The sequence below is a fragment of the Mesocricetus auratus genome, unplaced genomic scaffold (assembly GCF_017639785.1).
Source record: "Mesocricetus auratus isolate SY011 unplaced genomic scaffold, BCM_Maur_2.0 Super-Scaffold_100007, whole genome shotgun sequence".
NCBI classification, from domain to species: Eukaryota; Metazoa; Chordata; class Mammalia; order Rodentia; family Cricetidae; genus Mesocricetus; species Mesocricetus auratus.
In genome coordinates, this window is record NW_024429191.1 from 96,650,646 (window position 1) to 96,668,494 (window position 17,849).

General features: G+C 48.1%; 1 protein-coding gene and 1 long non-coding RNA gene across 2 annotated transcripts in view; one reads left to right on the forward strand and one right to left on the reverse strand.

The window, feature by feature from the left end:
- Positions 1-17,849, forward strand: part of Rptor (regulatory associated protein of MTOR complex 1) — a 231,918-nt gene that overhangs the window by 165,412 nt on the left and 48,657 nt on the right. Inside the window, exons 11-13 of the mRNA XM_040750158.1 lie at positions 1,683-1,784; positions 5,937-6,020; positions 6,964-7,074. Of these exons, the coding sequence (XP_040606092.1) occupies positions 1,683-1,784; positions 5,937-6,020; positions 6,964-7,074 (297 nt within the window). The remainder of the gene's footprint in view (positions 1-1,682; positions 1,785-5,936; positions 6,021-6,963; positions 7,075-17,849) is intronic.
- Positions 8,085-12,726, reverse strand: LOC121141590. The gene is made up of 3 exons (XR_005878569.1): positions 12,665-12,726; positions 9,160-9,312; positions 8,085-8,786 (listed from the first exon to the last, which is right to left on the reverse strand). It is a non-coding gene; the product is annotated as an uncharacterized LOC121141590 (long non-coding RNA).

The window sequence follows — 17,849 nt, forward strand, 5'->3', positions numbered from 1 at the left end:
CCCCAGCCCCATAGCAAGCAGTCACAGACCAACCGCTCCTTCCTCTGCAGCTGCTTGCCTGTCTGCTGCCCTTGTTGAGTACCGATGGGGTGTGCTCTTTGTGTCTGACTGCTTCCACCCGACAGGACACTTTGATATGCCTTGGAACGCCTTTCCACAGAAAAACAGAGTAATGGTGTCTGCAGGCTCCAAGTAGTCTCCACCCCATGGCCAGCGTTGTTTTCAGTGTCGGTCTGTGGCTGGTGCTGGCCCAGGCCCAGGGACTATGTGGCTGAAGACAGAGGGAAGAAAATCATCCTGGCCTGTCTGTCGCTTGTTTTTATCATGTTGTACGTATTATAGCAAGGTGTTTACCTTCATTTCCAGAATTTGGGGGGAAGTACTCTCCCGTCCTGTCCTCTATATGTTGGACACACTGATGACATCCTGGGCACTGCCCACCCTTGCGTGTGTCTGCTTGGGAGTTAGTAAGACAGCACCAAGCTGTAGGTGGGATTAGTAAATGCGACTGGATAGCTGTACACAGTCTTTGGTTCACAGCCTTCCTGCTGTCCAGGATCTGGCTCCATGTGAATAATGGCAGCATCTGTCCCCAGTGCCACCAGAATGTGGTTTCCTGTTCTCTGGCGGGTCTGTCTTTTATGCATATATATCTCTCTGCTGAGCTGCAGTGGTTCTTTGTCTCATTGTGAATGTCCCTTTTTTCTGCAGACTGCATTTTCATGTTTTTACCTTTTCTTTTTCTTGTTTAGCAGATATCTTTTGTTAAGCAAATTCCAACTTACTAAATTTTTGTTAATGTTTAAGGCCTTTGTTGCATTGTCCAAAGCCGTCTTAAACTACCTGAGGTGAGCGCCCCACGCCTCTGCCTTTGTGGTGGGTCTCTCGGGCTCTGCCAACTGTGAGCTGGAGCAGGAAGTGTCTGCCGTCCTTACGATCGATGCCCACTCTGAGTGACTGTGTGGCTGCTTCTAGCTTCTCTGCTCTGTTCTCTCGGGCACTTTTTTCAGGCACCACAGTCCAGGTTTTGATTCTAAACAATTACAGATGTTGTTGAGGCTGCTACTTTGTCCTCTAGCTGTGTTCCTCTCCGCAACTGTCCCTATTACTTTTGACCCTTTGTGATTCCGTCCGACTGTTATGGTAGCTTATTCGTTTCTTCAGAGAACCTGCAGGACTGCGGCTGAGTTTATGGAGTATCAGACATTGAGTTGGGCAATGCTGACATCTGTATAACACTGAATCAACATGGCTAAATTCTGGGTTTTTTTTTTTTTTTGTATGTGTATTGTTACAAGTAATTTTGTATGTCAACCTGACTAAATTCATATCTTTTACTACTGTATCAGTCAGGGTTTCTATTGCTGTGAAGAGACACCATGACTACAGCAATTCTTATAAAGGAAAACATTTCACTGGGGCTGGCTTAAGGTTTAGAGGTTTAGTCCACTGTCGTCATTGTGAGAAGCATGGCAGCGTGCGGGCAGATGGTGCTGGAGAAGGAGCTGAGAGCTCTACATCTTGATCCTCAGGCAGCCTAAGACTTCTCTCTCCTGTCCAGGTTGTTAGCCAAGCCTGGAAGACCTGCTCCCACCAGCTCTGTGGCCACTGCCTTGACAGGACTGAGGGTGACGGTGGTGTAAAGGACCTGCCTCACTAATCGGTTCTTTCTTCTCCTACAGCACAGTCCATTCTTCGCTGAGCAGCTGACAGCATTCCAGGTGTGGCTCACAATGGGTGTGGAGAACAGGAGTCCCCCTGAGCAGCTGCCCATTGTCCTACAGGTCAGTTGCGTCCCACAGGAGGGAGAAACACATGTGCGCCCTAGGCACAGGAGGGCCTGGGCGGTGGCCGCAGCCCCGCCATGGGGCTGTGCTTCAGGCAGATGGCCCATCAGTGCCTCGCATCTGATCTGAAGTCAGTAGACGCTTACTTACTCCCAGTGGCCTTTTCTTGGCAAAGCCTTTGAATTCCCTTCTTCCTCTCCCAATTAAATATAAACTGGGATAGATCACTACCCCTCGCCTCTTGCTTACGAATCAGGAGTTGATGAAACGCCGCTGCCAGCAAGCTTCGCTGAGGTGCAGGCTCTTGGCATCACTACCTCCTGCTTGGAAGGACATGAGATGCAAATTTGTCCTGTGAGAAAAGGGTGAGGCCACCCAGCAAATCCTAACTGAGCTACAGTATTCATTGTCCTGGCCAGCAACCAGAGCAGCGCAGGCAGGCCTGATGCCATCAGCCTTCCCTTGGTGGGGGCCTTCTGCATGTGTCTGTTACCATGTGCAAGCTGGTCTTGTTGTGAGGAATCCATTACTGCCTGCTGACTTTTGGTTACTAAAATGGCATAGAATAGGAATATGAGTAGTGGATTTGTCATCACGGGTAGGTAGATAATGGGTCACCAAGTTTGTGTTTTATTAAATGTGTGTTTGTGGGAGAAACTGGTGAGTTGGGTTGTGACTAAGAAAAGCCAGATTGGACACTGAGGACTTGTGACTTACTGTAGAAGCCAGAAAATAGAATTTATCAAGCGAGCATGGGAGCTTAGGGGGAGCTCTGTCAGAAACTATGGAAATCACGAGGGGTGCCAACTTGGAAGAGTAGGAAGCCATCCCACATCCCTGGAGGAATAGAGGACAGACTGCCCTCCAAATAGAAGGGACAGAACTTGCCAAGGGCCAGTGATGGGACCATCACTCTCCAGAGTACTTATCAAGTTACTTCCCGCTATAAAACAGGCCATGGGATTTCCACCTGGCTAGGACATTGGCCTTGCTTCCTCCCAAGAAAGGCTTGTGCTTTCTCATTAGGGCTGCTAACCACATTGTGATGGACAACCATCCGTCTTCACTGGGCTAAATGCTTGGGGCAACTGCAGCTCAGCTGTCTCTCCCGACAGAACACAGTGGACCCTGCCTGCCCAGAATCTCTCCCATAGGACAGCCAGCCTCGCAGCCACTAGGTCATTCACCTCCCCCAGAACTCAGGTTTCTCCCCATCTAGAGCCCCAGGAATCCCAGCCAGCAAGAAAGAAGAACATATGTGAATGTAAAATTGTAACAATAGCGGGTTCTTGCTGTTTGTAGGAACCCTTAAAGAACGACTTGGGCCAAAAGGGGGGTAATTCTGTTGTTACTTCTTTTCTGACATTATCACTGCTCTCTTGCATATGTCTAGTTAGTTAGTTTTTAGACCTTCCTGGGATTGCAAAGTGAGCAATAAGCTGTATCAAATGTTTTCCAAAGTAACAACAGCAACAGTAACAATAGCAGGACAAAGCCTGGCGAGCTGAGATACCCACGTGACTCCAGGAAGTGGCAGCAGCACTGGGGGCTCCTCTCAGGTCACCTGGGTCACCATGCAGCTCTCTCCAACCTGCCTCTTACCTGTAGCAGCACGGAGGAGTAGAGTTGGCCCTCCCCACGGCAGGGCTGCGGTGCCAGGCACGTTTAATCTAGTTCTTCAGGGTCTGGCAAACCGTCCTTTTGTAAATGGCTTTTATCGACTTTATTTTTCATGTTCCATTTACAACTCATAGTCTCTCAGGGAAAAGGAAGAACTCTAGAGCCAACCTGATGCCAAAATATGGAGAAATAGTGCAGAGAGAACATGAGCCGCTTTCCGTGTGACGCGGCAGGTCCTTACCACATGCAAGGCTCTGTCTCCCCCACCAGGCCCAGCCTGACCCAAGGGTGAGCCCTGATGAACAAGGCTAGGAAAGGAAAAGACAAAAAAGGCAAAAGCCAGCGGGTAAAGGGGGCTCCAGTTCCACGACGCCCTCCCTGGCCGCGCTCTTGGTTACTTTGCTTTGTCCTGAAATCCTTCATTCACGATTATCCCCCAGCACCTTGGCAGAGCTGGAGACGTTAGGAAGGGAGAAAGTGTCTCTCGGGTGCCTGCCACTCCCATAAGCCAGAGTGAATTTCCCTGCCCAGACGTTAGCTGATGGTGTGTGTGTGTGTGTGTGTGTGTGTGTGTGTGTGTGTGTGTGTGTGTGTGTAGGAGCACTTCAAGGTTCAGTCAGGCTGCTGAGTCGCAACCCCAAAAAATGTGGACCTGGCCTCTCCCACACAGCCTCAGCATCTTTTCTGCCTTTTAAAAATGAAATCAACAGAAAAGAGAGAATATCAAGACTGACATCTACAGCCACTGTCAGTTTTCAAAGTGTGGGACCTTTCTGCGTTTGTGTGGCTCTGCCTGGGACCCTCCATGACTGCCATCCCAGACAGAAGAAGTAAGGAAGTCATCATCAAGCAAGAAAGGCAGGAAGGAGTCCACAGGGCAGAGTTATTCTCTTCCATGTCTGCTACATGTAACTCACCTAGAGTTCTGTGCTGTCAGTGCATCTTATTCCAAATGCGGGGAAAGCCACTGACGCATGTTGTCTGTCCCTGTGCCCCATGATGGGGTTTCTTTCCCTCAGAAGTTCCTGGGTTCTCCCGCCCCCAGAACCTCAGTTTCTCCTCATGCTCAGTCAAAAAGCCTGAGCACTGTTTATACACCAGGAAGTGAACATGGGTCACCTTGACAGACCCTGTTTCACCTAGTCAGTCTCTGTCATTTGTGGTTTCCTGTGTCTGTGACAGTGTGAGACAGGAGTTTGGTTCTTGGTTGATTATTTTTTAATTTTTAAGAGAAAATTTATTTATTTTATGTACCTGGGTGTTTTGCCTGGATGTGTGTCTATGCTACATGTGCACTGCCCACAGAGGCCAGAAGAAGGGACCAGATATTCTGGAGCTGGGCTTGAAGACGGTTGTGAGCCACTATGTAGTTTCTTGGAATTGAACCCAGGTCCTCTGTAGGAGCAGCTGGTACTCTTGACTGCCAAGCCAAATCTTCAGCTTCCCACCCCCCACATACACATACACATACTTTCTGTTTTTTTGAAGTCCAAATACACACCCAAAAAAGCCAGCCTATATTCTTAAAATTCATGTTGGACCTCAACTTTTTAAAGGTATAAATCAATAAAAGAAATAGGAAGCTGCCGGGCGTTGGTGGCGCACGCCTTTAATCCCAGCACTCGGGAGGCAGAGGCAGGCGGATCTCTGTGAGTTTGAGACCAGCCTGGACTACAGAGTGAGTTTCAGGACAGCCTCCAAAGCCACAGAGAAACCCTGTCTCGAAAAACCAAAAAAAAAAAAAAAAAAAAAAAAAAAAAGAAAGAAAGAAATAGGAAGTATGCTATTTGCAGGGGGGAGGAGGGGGCCAAGTAGCATTTACATTGTTTCCATAGTCTTCATTGATGACGCTTATTTCCACATGAAATGATAGTGTACCTGGCTTTGTTCCTAAGGATTGTTTTGACCTTGTACTGAGCATCAATAAATCAGAGCCAAGAGATGTTGGGTACTTTACCCAGTCACATCCCAGTGAGTGCCGTGGTCAGGCCTCTTGTTAGAAGACTGAGGTAGTTCGCCTAGGGCACTGTGGTAATGCCATGTAGATGTTACAACCTATATTTTTACTTTCCAGATTTATCCTTAGGAGAAAAAAATTGTTTAAATGTACAAAGGTGTGCAGATTGGGGTATTTCTCACAGCGTTGTGATACCTGGTGTTGGAGGAACCATTTAAAATATGTACATCTATACAGAGGACATACTGTGCTCACTGCCGTGGGTGTCTAGGGATGGGAAGTGGGAACAGATTCATCTAGGCAAGGCTGGACATAGAGAACAGTGCCACCAGTGGTGGTCCTGTTGGACACAGTGGAATGTTCATATGTTCTTTGTGCAGGTGACATATTTTACTTGGGTAATGAAGAAGTATTTTTTTTTTCATCCTATCTAAAGTTTGAACTACACAGGCAGCATCCAAGCTAGAAAAATGTCTGACCCCTCCTGGGCTACCGGCTCACACTGGAGCTTTCTTAGCGAAGTGGCAATAGTGTCATTTTGTTGTCGTTCAATATCTTTCTTGCCTTTCCAGGTGCTGCTAAGCCAGGTGCACCGGCTGAGGGCCTTGGACTTGTTGGGACGCTTTTTGGACTTGGGTCCCTGGGCGGTGAGCTTGGTACGTGCCTTCTGCCTTACCTGGGGAAAGGAGGCAGAGGTTAGACTCAGTGAAGTAGTCTATGAACTCCAAGCCAAAGTCTTGTGAGCTAGGGTGAGCTCCTCCCTCCCTGGTTCTTTTGGGGTTTTTGTCATTGGTCCCCATCATTGTTAGACTTTCCAAAAGCCAGGAACCACAGGCAGGTGGGCATATGCCTTCTACGGCCTCTTTCCTCCCGGAAACTGTCAGCACCTGATTTAGGCACAGCTCTGAACCATTCTTCTGGGTCCTCAGTCTACAAAACAGGAAAACCAAGCAGTGACCCATGTTTCCAACGAATAAGTCATAAGGAACCTGCAGGCTGAAGGGACACTAGAGTCTTTGACATCTGCGGTGCATTGGCTCTTTTTGCAAGTAAAGGTTTAGAGCTAGAAAGATGGCTCAGTGGGTAAAGTCCCCGTGTGCAGGCATGAGGGCCTGAGTTCAGATCCTCAGCCCCCATGTGAAAGCTGGTGCAGTGGGGGAGGCGGAGGCAGGTGGATGGGTCCGAGAAATCATTGGTGGCCAATCTACCCTCATCAGGTGAGGTGGTAGAGGAAACCACCCTAAGTCAACCTGTGTTTTGCTTCTTGTGAACACATACGTGTTTTCTAACTTACAAATGTACACGTGTGTGTGTATGTACACAACACATGCACACGCACCCATTTACAATGAATTAAATAAATGAAGTTTCAAACAATACTCATGGAACAGTTAGACATTTCGTATGAATTGGTTGTTTTACATTATAAACAGTAGCTGTCCATTGTAAGTGGCACACAGTACATAAGCTGGTCTGCTGCAGAGTGCTATAGGGTGAGCAGGTTGGCCATCTTCAGGTTTTCACTAATTAGATATTGTCAACAAAGAGTGAAGTGGATCGGGACCTCTGGACTGTGCTGATGCTGTTTTTCACCTCCAGGCCCTGTCCGTGGGCATCTTCCCCTACGTGTTGAAGTTGCTCCAGAGCTCAGCCCGAGAGCTGCGGCCACTCCTTGTCTTCATCTGGGCCAAAATCCTTGCTGTGGACAGTGTGAGTAACCTCCGTTCATCCCAAGGGTAGGGAGCAAGGCTGGGTCTGTGGACCTGAGCTATCGTACCCTCACAACAGTGACCCCCGGGTGCTAGGTGGGGCTGCCATTCCTGAGTTTCCCTCCTGTTCTTCCTGCAGGCTGTGGCTGTCCTTCCTCCCTCCCTCCTCCAGGCTAGTCTCTACCAGCTGCCAGATCTCCCGTCTGTCTTCTGTGTGCCCCTGGCACCTGCACTCTGACCATACCCTGACCATTCTTGAGGCTCTTCTCTGTGTTTCTGACAATGGCAACAAGTGACACTGGCCCAGCCTGCTCCCCGCCATAGCTCTGTCCTGCCTCACCCGTCTTTCCCTGTTTCCAAACATGCTAGCTAGGAAAGCCGAGCCCACACCCGTCCTGTCATACCCATGCTGCCTATAGCACCGGATGACCACTAATGGTCCCTCCTTTACAGGTGACTTCCTAGCCCCAACAGTTTCCTGTTGTATCATCCGTAATCGCTTACACTTCCTGGCCCTGCACCATTTGTGTTCTTTACAAAAACTTGGTGGGACCTATACCCAGAGCTTTGTGCTGAGGTCTGTAGGCGGCAAAGAGGTTAGCTGACCCTATCCTTGACCTCAGAATGCTCACCACCCTTAGGGGTCACAGGCACAAACAGCTTAAAAAACAAAACAAAACAAAAAGACACCATGGGGCAGAGTCACACCTTATAGGAGCAAGAGTCACTGACCATGAGCGTGACGTGATGTGAACAGTCAGCCCAGTGGTTCTGTGAGGAGGCTGTGTTTGACCAAGGGCTGACACTGCAAGCAAGCAAGAGTCAGCAGAAAGGTCCAGAGGACCAGGGGGCGGCAAACGAAGCCTCCAGCGGTGTTTCGCGGGCTGTGGGGCAGAGAGCTGTAAGGACTAATCTCATTTGTGAAGCGTGTCATAGGAAGAGGTGACAGGGACGCAGGCCCCCCCCCCAACCCCCAGTAGCCAGGAGAGGTGGCATCTCATTCAGCCCCAGTAGTCCACCCAGTAATAGAGCTGGGGCATGAGATGAGCTGCCCTGATGATCGGTGTCTGTTCCACTAGCTTGTGAGATGCTTGGGTGCAGACGTGGAGCAGGTCCAGGGCACCCAGGTAGAGCCCAGGAGGCCAGGGCAAACTCATCTCCCCGTCTGCAGGGCTGTAGGTGACTGGGAAGTACAGGGATGCCCTCTGCACTCCAGAGGGTCTCACTGTGGTTCCCAGATAGGTGGGAACCAGCTTGGCAGGGACCATGGGGAGCAGATGGCACTGGTACGTGCTTAGGTTGCTGGAAGGGCTGGCCGGCGAGGGAGGAGGTAAAGAGTTACCAGCTTTGCTATTCTGCTTGTTTTTGAGACAGTCTGAAACAGACCTGTGGGCTGGGACACCTTTGGAGGTATTGGATGACCCTTTCACAGGCTTCATCTAAGACTATTGAAAATCTACATTATGATTCACAACAGTAGCAAAATTACAGTTATGAAGTAGCAGCAAAGTAATCTTGTGGTTGAGGGTCACGACAACATGAGGAACTGTATTAAAGGGTCACAGTGTTAGGAAGGTGGAGAACCACTGGTCTGAAGAATCAAGTCTGTTTCTAACATACCAGTATGGGTGTGTGCATGTGTACACATTGCGTAGCTCAGAGAAGACGACGCTGTGACAAGCAGAGTGTGACGGCCTGAGGCTGTGTCTGGATCTAACGGCGAGGCAGGAAGACAAAGTCACTGCAGGTCAGGGGAGGGAGGGAATGGTTTGGCAATGTTGGGGGCTCCTGACCCTCCTGCACTTCTCTCCCGAGTACTGAGATTATAGATGTGTGCAGTGGTGGGAGTAGAACCCGGGACTTCATGTATGCTAGGAAAGCATGCTGCCAACCGAGCCATATCCCCTGCCTCTCCCCAGAGGAGACCTGGACTCCTTGTTCTCATCACTGTGCATGTTATGCTCCACTGAGGTTGTCCGTGATCCACCCTCTACCCTGGGAACAGCGTCACGTTTGTCTTACCTGTGACACTGAAGTATGTTCTTGATCAACCAGAGCCCATACTTTCCAATCATTTCTATTTTACCTTTATTCCAATTTACTGAAGGGCCAAGTTGCATAAGCAGAAGGCTTTCCTCAGGATCTCACTTCTCTTCTACCCTGTAATCCTCATCCTCTGTGTCAGCACGTTTGGAGTTGGCAGTAGTGATGTCACATGGAAAGAGAGGCTCCTGCGAGTCTGTGGTAGAGCGAAGCCAGGGCAAAGGAGTGAGGGCAGAAATGAGCACAGGGCATGCATGGCTCTGTGACTGTGGGCCCCAAGCTTCAGGTCTGCCTTTCGGACCGCGCTTGAGATGCCAGGGATGCATGGACACATGTGAACCCATTTGATTACCATGGTTAAGGGTTTTGAGTTTGTTGTTTTCAGTATTTTTGTCCCTAAAGATAAATATATCTATGTTTGAAGTCTTGGGAGGAGTCAGATCTGAAAGCAGGTAGCAGTGCTTCCATGACACGATCACTGGCGTCACAGTTGGTCACCTTGTCCCAGTGTGTGGAGAGTGGTGTTTCAGCTACTCTCAATTCCTGCTTACTCCTGGACACGGAGGCTGCATTCAGCTGTGAGCACAGGTGCTGCAGCATTCTGAGCAGTGTGTGTGTGTGTGTGTGTGTGTGTGTGTGTGTGTGTGTGTGTGTGGTACCAGTGCTCAGCTGGAAATGCCCTTGCCTGCAATGTTCCAGAGGCCATCCAATTATTGCACCTGTTTGTTTAGTAGCAGTCATCCTGCTGAGGGACATTCTGAAATGTTTCCGGTTGAAACTGAGCCTCATTTCCTCATCATTCCTTCTTTTAATGACCTTGACCAAAACTCCCAGAAACAAAAATTCCATGTAAGTTTAAGCAGCCACTCCTTCCCTCCTCACATCTGGCCTTGCCATCTAATTGCCTCTCTGCTCAAGTGGTACCTGCTACTTGCCAAACTCAAAGTGCCCCAGGTAATTCAGGTTTGCCTCTGTCAGGGTCCATAGTTCATAGCATTCTACAGATGAGGGGACCTGTGAGCCATTAGCACATAACAGTCTACAGATGAGGGGACCTGTGGTCCATTAGTACATTACAGTCTACAGATGGGGACCTGTGGTCCATTAGTACATTACAGTCTACAGATGGGGACCTGTGGTCCATTAGTACATAACCCTCTACAGATGTAAGTTACAGTCTGTGGTCTGTAACTTGCAGCACTCTACCGTCTGTAACCTATGACTCATGGCGTTCTGCAGATATGGTCTCCTGTGCTTAGAGACAAGCCTGTTGCCAGTCTCCATCATTACACTGCAGGCCACCCAGTGCTCTGGTGTGCTTTGGAGGTCTGGGAAGGGGGATGCCTGCTCAGGCCAGACTCTGCTAAAGGCCCATCAGGCTCTTTTCTCCCTGGTATCTGAGGAGCACTGCTGTGTACCACTTCTGCAAAGGACAGGAGTCATCAAGCCCTTAAGATGGGTTTGGAGCTGAATGGATGGCTGCTCTTCAAAAAAACCAAGTTTCCAGTTCCCAGCCCCCATGTCGAGTAATTCAAACCACCTATAACTCCAGCTCCGAGGGGTTGCACACACTCTTCTGGCTCCCACGTACATATATAGTTTTAAATAACACATTACCCAAAGTATTACAAATATATGTGTAATTTAGCACCATATACATGTAATTATAACCGTGTGAACCTTTATATTAAAATATGAAGTACAATTTTAATAAGCTTTTCAAAGAGGGAGGTTTTAGGTTTGTTTGTTCTTTGGCTGTTGGGTCTTACTAGGTAGCCCAGGCTACCCTCAAAAAAATTATTCTTTAAAAAATTTTTTCCATCAAGTGAAAACTAAGTAAGTAGTCTTTGGAACCCAGCTAAGCAATGCTGGGGGCCCCTGACTGCGCCGTTAGGAAAAAAGGGGACTCGGCTCCTGGCCTCGGCATCCACCTGGGGTGCTAGGGAAGGAAAAACATAGGAGGAAGGGAGCACGGGGACAACGAGACGCTGGCAGCTGCCATGCAGAGTCTGCGCTACTGCTTTAAGACGTGGGTAAAATTGAGGAGCCACCCAGACTGGGAAGGACGCACAGAAAGAAGGGTCTAGAATCTGGAGCCACAGACGATAGCACTGATGGTTCTAAAAGGATGGGAGGTGAGTATTGTGAATGATCTCGACAGACAGGCTTGTTACTGACATGGAAGACTTGTTGAAGAAGAAACAGATGATCTTGGTAGCTTTATATCTATTAGAGAACACTACAAGTCCAGATGGTTTCCATGAAGAATTCTTCTGAACATTAAGGAAGAGGCATATGGGCAACAACACACCCCTTTCTGTATTCCTAGACGAGATAAGTAACACTGGCACCCAAACACAACACAAAAGAAGTGTAGACCTCATGAATATAGATAACACAAACCGTAAGTAGAATATTTCAGAGAAACATCTGTATGCAGGCCCAGCACATTGCTAACGGGCTTGCTGTGAAAGTATGGGGACATAAAAGCTAAGCATCTATCTGTAGCTCTCAACACCGAGGGTCAGAGACAGGCAAATGGGAGCTCTCTGTCTGATCACTTCATGAGTTCCAGGCTCAGTGAGAGGCCATCTTAAAAAAAAAGTTGAATGTCCAAGGAAGACACCTGATGCAAGCCCCTGCCTTCCACATTCACTGCCGTGCACATATCCTCTCTCCCTCCCTCCCCCCCCGTGATATAAGTAAATAATATATCATGGCCTAGTGGGTTTTCGTTCAGGATTGTAAAGGTGTTTAATAGCTGTGAAGGTGAGTTTTAATTGTCAACTTGACAATCTAGGATAGTGAGTTGTGACCCCTTTGGGGTGCCATTTCCTGTATCCTGCGTATCAGATATTTACATTTTATTCATAATGGTAGCTAAACTGCAGTTATGAAGTAGCAACAAAATAATTTTGTGGAACATGAGGAACGGCAGTAAAGGCTCGAATGTTAGGAAGTTGAGAACCTCTGGTCTAGAGTCAGTTAGGAAGAAAGTCTCAGTGAGGGACTGTCTAGACCAGGCTGGCCTGTGTGTGTGCTTCTGTGAGGGACTGTCTCCATTACAGTAATTGATGTGGGATAGCACAGCCCATCTGAGTAGCACCGTTCTCTTGGTGGGCCCTGTGTTGTGTAGAGTGGAGACAGTGAGCTGAGTCGTAAACACGTGTGCATTCTGTCTGCTCCTGATTGTGCTGTGACAGCTGCTGCAGTTCCTACCTCCACCCCCAGTGACGGACTGTAACCAGGGATGAGAAGCCAAACAAAACCCTCTCCCTTCGGTCGCATTTGTCAGGGTGTTTCACAGCAACAGGAGTGGACTGACACAGCAATTAAAAGTTAATGGGATGACCAGATCAGCAAAGGAAGAAGTCATGTACATACTCTGAATGCTCAGGGAAAACTTTGAGTGGGTTCCCAGCACCTACATTAGGTGCTGACTCACTAACAACTATAACTCCAGCTCCTGAGGATGTGATGCCCTCTTCTGGCCTCCAAGAGCACAAGCACACATAGACAGATAAGCATATACTTTTTAAAAAGCGTACCTGAGTGGTGGTAGTGAACGCCTTTAATCCCAGCACGCAGAGGCCAGCAGATATCTTGAGTTCAAGGCCAGCCTGGTCTACAGAGTTCCAGATCAGCCAGGGCTACACAGAAAAACTCTGTCTCAAGAAAAAAAAATTGAAATAGATAAAACAGTAAAGGAGAGAAGAATAAAAGCTAGCAATACAGGGGAACCTTTTGACCACCAAGCCCCAACTGCAAGAATTTTACAGCCACCCTGACCCATCGTAAGGAAAGACCAGTGCTGAGTCAGAAGTACAACCAAGGCACCCACTCTCACTCTTGCCTGCAGTTTTGCATGGAAATCCTCAGTTGTGCAAAGGAAGAAGGAAGAAAACTGCTGAGCGGAACAGGTATTACTGGTTTTGTTCAAACAGAGTAAGTCTATTTGTAACTTCTGCAGAACTTACACAATATTACTAAGTCTGTTGCTTATAAGATTAATATACAGAAAAATCAATTTATGTCTCAATGTTATTATTCAACTATTAGAAATTGAAATTAAAATAAAGGCATCAAAACATATGAAATAACAGCTAAATTCTGACAGAAGATAATAAAAGGTATATTCATCAAACACTACAAATCATAGAAGACAGTCCGTGTCCAAGACCCTGGCTCTAGAATCCATATGGAAATTGGCAAAGGACCCACAATGACCAAAACAATCTTGAAATAGAACAAAACTTCTTTGTTTCTGTGAAGAACTCAACTTCAAGACTTGCTCTAAATCCGCAGTACTGCAAACCTGGCATGGCATGAAAGTGGGGTGGAGAGTAAAGCCGGCACGTGCCACCACAGAGAGGAGAGACGCTCAGAAACACGCTGGTGGAGAGCATCTGGGACAGTTGGGCATCCATGTGCCGAAAAGTGAACCATATTAAAAATTACACCGTAACAGGCCTACCCCAAGTGTGAAGCTCAGTATCATAAAACTTGTAGAAGAATGCATGAGAGACGGCTGTCACTGCTGGTGAAGGTGACACAAGACCACAGAGCACTCATGGACAGTCCTCATGGGGATAGGTGTGTCCTGTGTCTGCAGACAGCACTAACGTGCGCAGGCAGGCCTCTTGTGTCTGCATGGAACAAAACCTTTTCTCTCGCAGGCGTTAGTTTTCTCTATCATGTTGGTTCCAGGGGTCATCGGGCCTGGCACCACCTGGCAGTCCTCTGCCTCTCAGGTACCGAGGCTACAGGGGCAAGCCAGCACATCCAGCTCTGAGTAGCTTTGCTTTACTAGTTTGATATTGGAAGCAGTCTAAATGGGCAGGCATACATGCTAATCATAGATTTAAAAAAAAAAAAAAACAAGCCGGGCGTTGGAGAGACGCACACCTTCAATCCCAGCACTAGGGAGGCAGAGTCAGGTGGATCTCTGTGAGTTTTGAGACCAGCCTGGTCTACAAGAGCTAGTTCCAGGACAGCCCCCAAAGCCACGGAGAAACCCTGTCTCGGAAGAAAAAAAACAAACCCACAGGCTCACCCCAACATAGCCATGTCACATGAAAGACGCTGCTGGTAGAGCTGTGTGTATTTAAAGTTGCAGAAGGTGTGCGCTTGTCTGTAGTCAGGAAGGGTAGATCAGTGGCTACTTGGGGGCAGAGGAGAGGAGGGACGGGATTCACAAGGGACATGAACCTGTAAGGAGCTAGATTCAGCCTTGATGGTGGTGATAGCGTCACAGTGTGTCAGCGCCCTGGGTTTTGGGGCTCTGAGCTTTGAGTCGGTACCATCTCTTGTGCAGCATGTCCTCCATACAGCAATCTGTACTGTTTCCTCCTCGATTTTCAAACAAACAAAAAGTGGACTTGCTTCAGACAGATGCTGCAGAGTGACCTAACACTACCCTGGAATTTACCCTAGACCAGAGGCCATATCACATAACTGAGTATGAGCATAGTACTGCCACTGAAGAAAATCACTGTGTTAGGAATAAAATGTCCTTTTCACTAAAAATATTTCTGTGGGAGTGCACATGTATGCAGAAGCCAGAGGTTAATGTTAGGTTAATGTTAGAGTTAGAGTTATGCCAGTGTTCCCCCACACAGTTACATCATATGTGTTCTACTCTTCCCTCACCCCCCAGGGCTTCTTCTTGTGGGTCCTTTCTAGTTTCCTGACACTCCAGATTAAACACATAACCCTAAAAATCTGAAGCTAAGATCCATGTGTAAGAGAAGACATGCATGCTTGGTTTTAATAAGTTCCCCAAGTTGTTGTTATCATCTGTCTCTACTAATTAACAAGAATAAGGGAGGGAGGCAGTTAATTAAGGACTGGTGTAAGCTGGGTTCCAACTAATTGAAGTCTTTTTTTCATAGACAGAATTAATGTGCAGTTCAGGCAGACCTTCCAAATTATAGTTAATAAAGTTTTATTTATAACACCATTGGGAACATCCAGGGCATGATGTCAAGGAATGTGGGAAAACACTCTGAGTTGATATTGATGGGATAATCCAAAGAAAAGAAAGAGGTTTACCCTGTGCACATACTGCCCAGTCCTCAGGAAAAGCTTACATGGGAAAAGACAGCCAGGAAAGAAGCAGGGTTTTCTTTCTTCAGCCCCTTGGCCTGTGTGTCCTTTGCAGTCTCAAAGTGTCTGCTATTTCCTCTGCAAGCTGATTTTTCTCCAAGGAAATTGGATCAGGTACTCAGCCTCCCTTTCTCCACATTTCCCCTGTTCACTTACACAAAGCTCTGCTGAAAGAGAGTTCAGGGCTCAGCTTTCTCCTGCCACTCGGTGCCTGCTGTGGAGTGTCCACCTCCGCGCCGCCCTGGGAAGAGTGCCGACCAGCTCCAGACACCTGTGCCTCCTGTCTGTTAAGCTTTGCTTTGGGGATGGCTCTGGATTTTATGGAAACCCGAGATGATGATAGTGAATTCTGTCCCCTGAACCCCACCCTAGTTGCCTCCATGAGGGACATCTTAGTGGACATTTGTCACAGTGGGCCCTGTGTAGTGTTTTAACACCAAATGCACCAGACAGCCATCTCTGTCCAGACCCCATGTGGGCATTCCGTGGAGGAGGGTTCAGCCCCTCCTCACCCTACCCCCTCTCTCCTTGATGACCGCGGCAGTGTGAGGAGCGCCACTCAGGTCTGCACACCTCCTGCCTGCTTTTGCTGCGTGCTTTTCTCGGGACTCGGTGACAGGTTTGGGGTGGAAGACAGATGAGTGTCCTTCTCGTTAGCCTTGCTGTTAGCGCTAACAGGGTTCTCCCATCCGAGTCACAGCTCCCCCAGCCCCAGCTGTGCTGGGTCACCAAAGCAGTTTGGGGGTGTGGTGGGCTGTGCCTCAAACATTGCTTTGTTTCTTTATTCACTTCCGTTCAGGATCTGAATGTGGGTTTGTTTTTCATGCGTGGGTAAGGAGGGATTTTATTTTCACTATTTATTTAGACTTTGTATTAGTTACTTTTCTGTTCCTGTGATTAACACCAGGGCTTAGTGACTTACAGAGAAAGAGCTTGTTCTGACTCCCCCTCCTTGGGGGGGGCACATGGCAGAGAAGGCCAAAATCAACTGGAAATGGGCAAAGCTATAAACCCATCTCCAAAGGTTCTGCCTCCTAAAGGTTCTAATGGCCTCCCCAAACAGCACCACTGACCAGGGACCAAGTGTTCAAACACATAAGATGAGCCTATAGGGGACATATTTCATTCAGACCACCAGGCTTCTTTTATAAGTCTCTGTCTTTGGGGTGGATGTAGTTTTATACTTCTAAGTTTTTCTAATCTCCCTTCACCATGAGGAAGCTATGCTCCTAGAAGGTACCTTCATGCTGGGCATCTTCTAGCTGTTACTGGGCAGAGTTAAGACTTGTTACCCTTGATGTCGTTGACTTAACAGTCACAGTTAGGAACACGCTCACAGGAAATGTTTTCTCCTCCCTTCTCCCTGCCAGCACCTCATAGTCATGGGATTTTATTCCTTTGAGGGTCTGTTTTGACTTGAGTATAGGTTGTAGTCTGCAGACAAACCAGTGAAGGGAAGGGAAGTGTTAGGGATCCTTGTTTGCAGAAAGCTTCGTTTTGTGCAAGCCAGTCAACGTGGCTGTTGTATGTAAATGGGTTCTGGGTGTTGTCTCTCTGGTAAAACAGAAGGCCGTATGAAGGTACCTTTTCAGCAGCGGCTATGGCTGGTGTACGAGATCTATGTGGTGATGTTTCTCCCCAGCACAGGTACACATGAGCGGCACATATCACAAGCCCCCAGTGGTCAGGGTGTGCTACCTCAGGCCTCATAACAAACTGTGACATGGAGTACCTGTCCTGTGAGTGTAGCCAAGACAGTGGGAAGTACCAATGGCTAATCCCACACCATACTTTCTGTCAGTCTGCCTAGAAAGGAGAGCTTTTCTGGTCTGGACTGGAAGGGAGAGCCTGGGAGGCCCAGGTACCCCTCCCCCACAGGGGAGGCTGAGTAGCAGCAGACAAAGTCACAGGAGTGCCCACATGGAATAGGGACAGGGAACAAGGTGAACGTGCCTCTTGGAAAGGATGCAGTCGCCACCTGTGGGCATCACCAGTCACTGGTACCAGCTGTGAAGAGCCTTGACCTCAAGGCTGGTGAGCTCAGTGGGCATCGGTGCTGAGTTTAATCCCTGAAACCCACATAAAGGTGGGGTGAGAGAACCAACTCTACACACTGACTTCTTACCCCACAGGAGTGCTGTGCATGTGTGCACACTTTGTTTATTGTTGTTGTCTTGGTTGTCATCATACTGAAGCTAGGCACGCCTTTAATCCCAGTACTCAAAAGGCAGAGGAGGGGATCTGAGTTTGAGGCCAGCCAGGGCTGCATAGCGAGATTCTGTCTTCAAAGAAAAAAAGAAGAAGAAAGATCTTGACCTCAGCACTTGGTGTGGAGACCTGTCACATAGCTCTAGGACCCTTGGGGACAGTGGTGGGGACAGTGTAAGGTTCACGTAACAGAAGTCATTCAAAGTGTTGAACTAAATTCTAGGAAGCAAGTGCATTCCAGCCCCTGTTCTGTGTGTGGTGGTGTGAGTTTATGTCTGGGAAACCCAAAGGGTCTATTAATGTTAATAAAATAACTTAGTGAGGCAGAAGGCTTAATACACAGAAGCTGAAGTAACAACCGTTAGAGGATTAGGCAGGAAAGAGCAGCCTGTGTGTGGTAGGGTCATAAATCCAGGAATA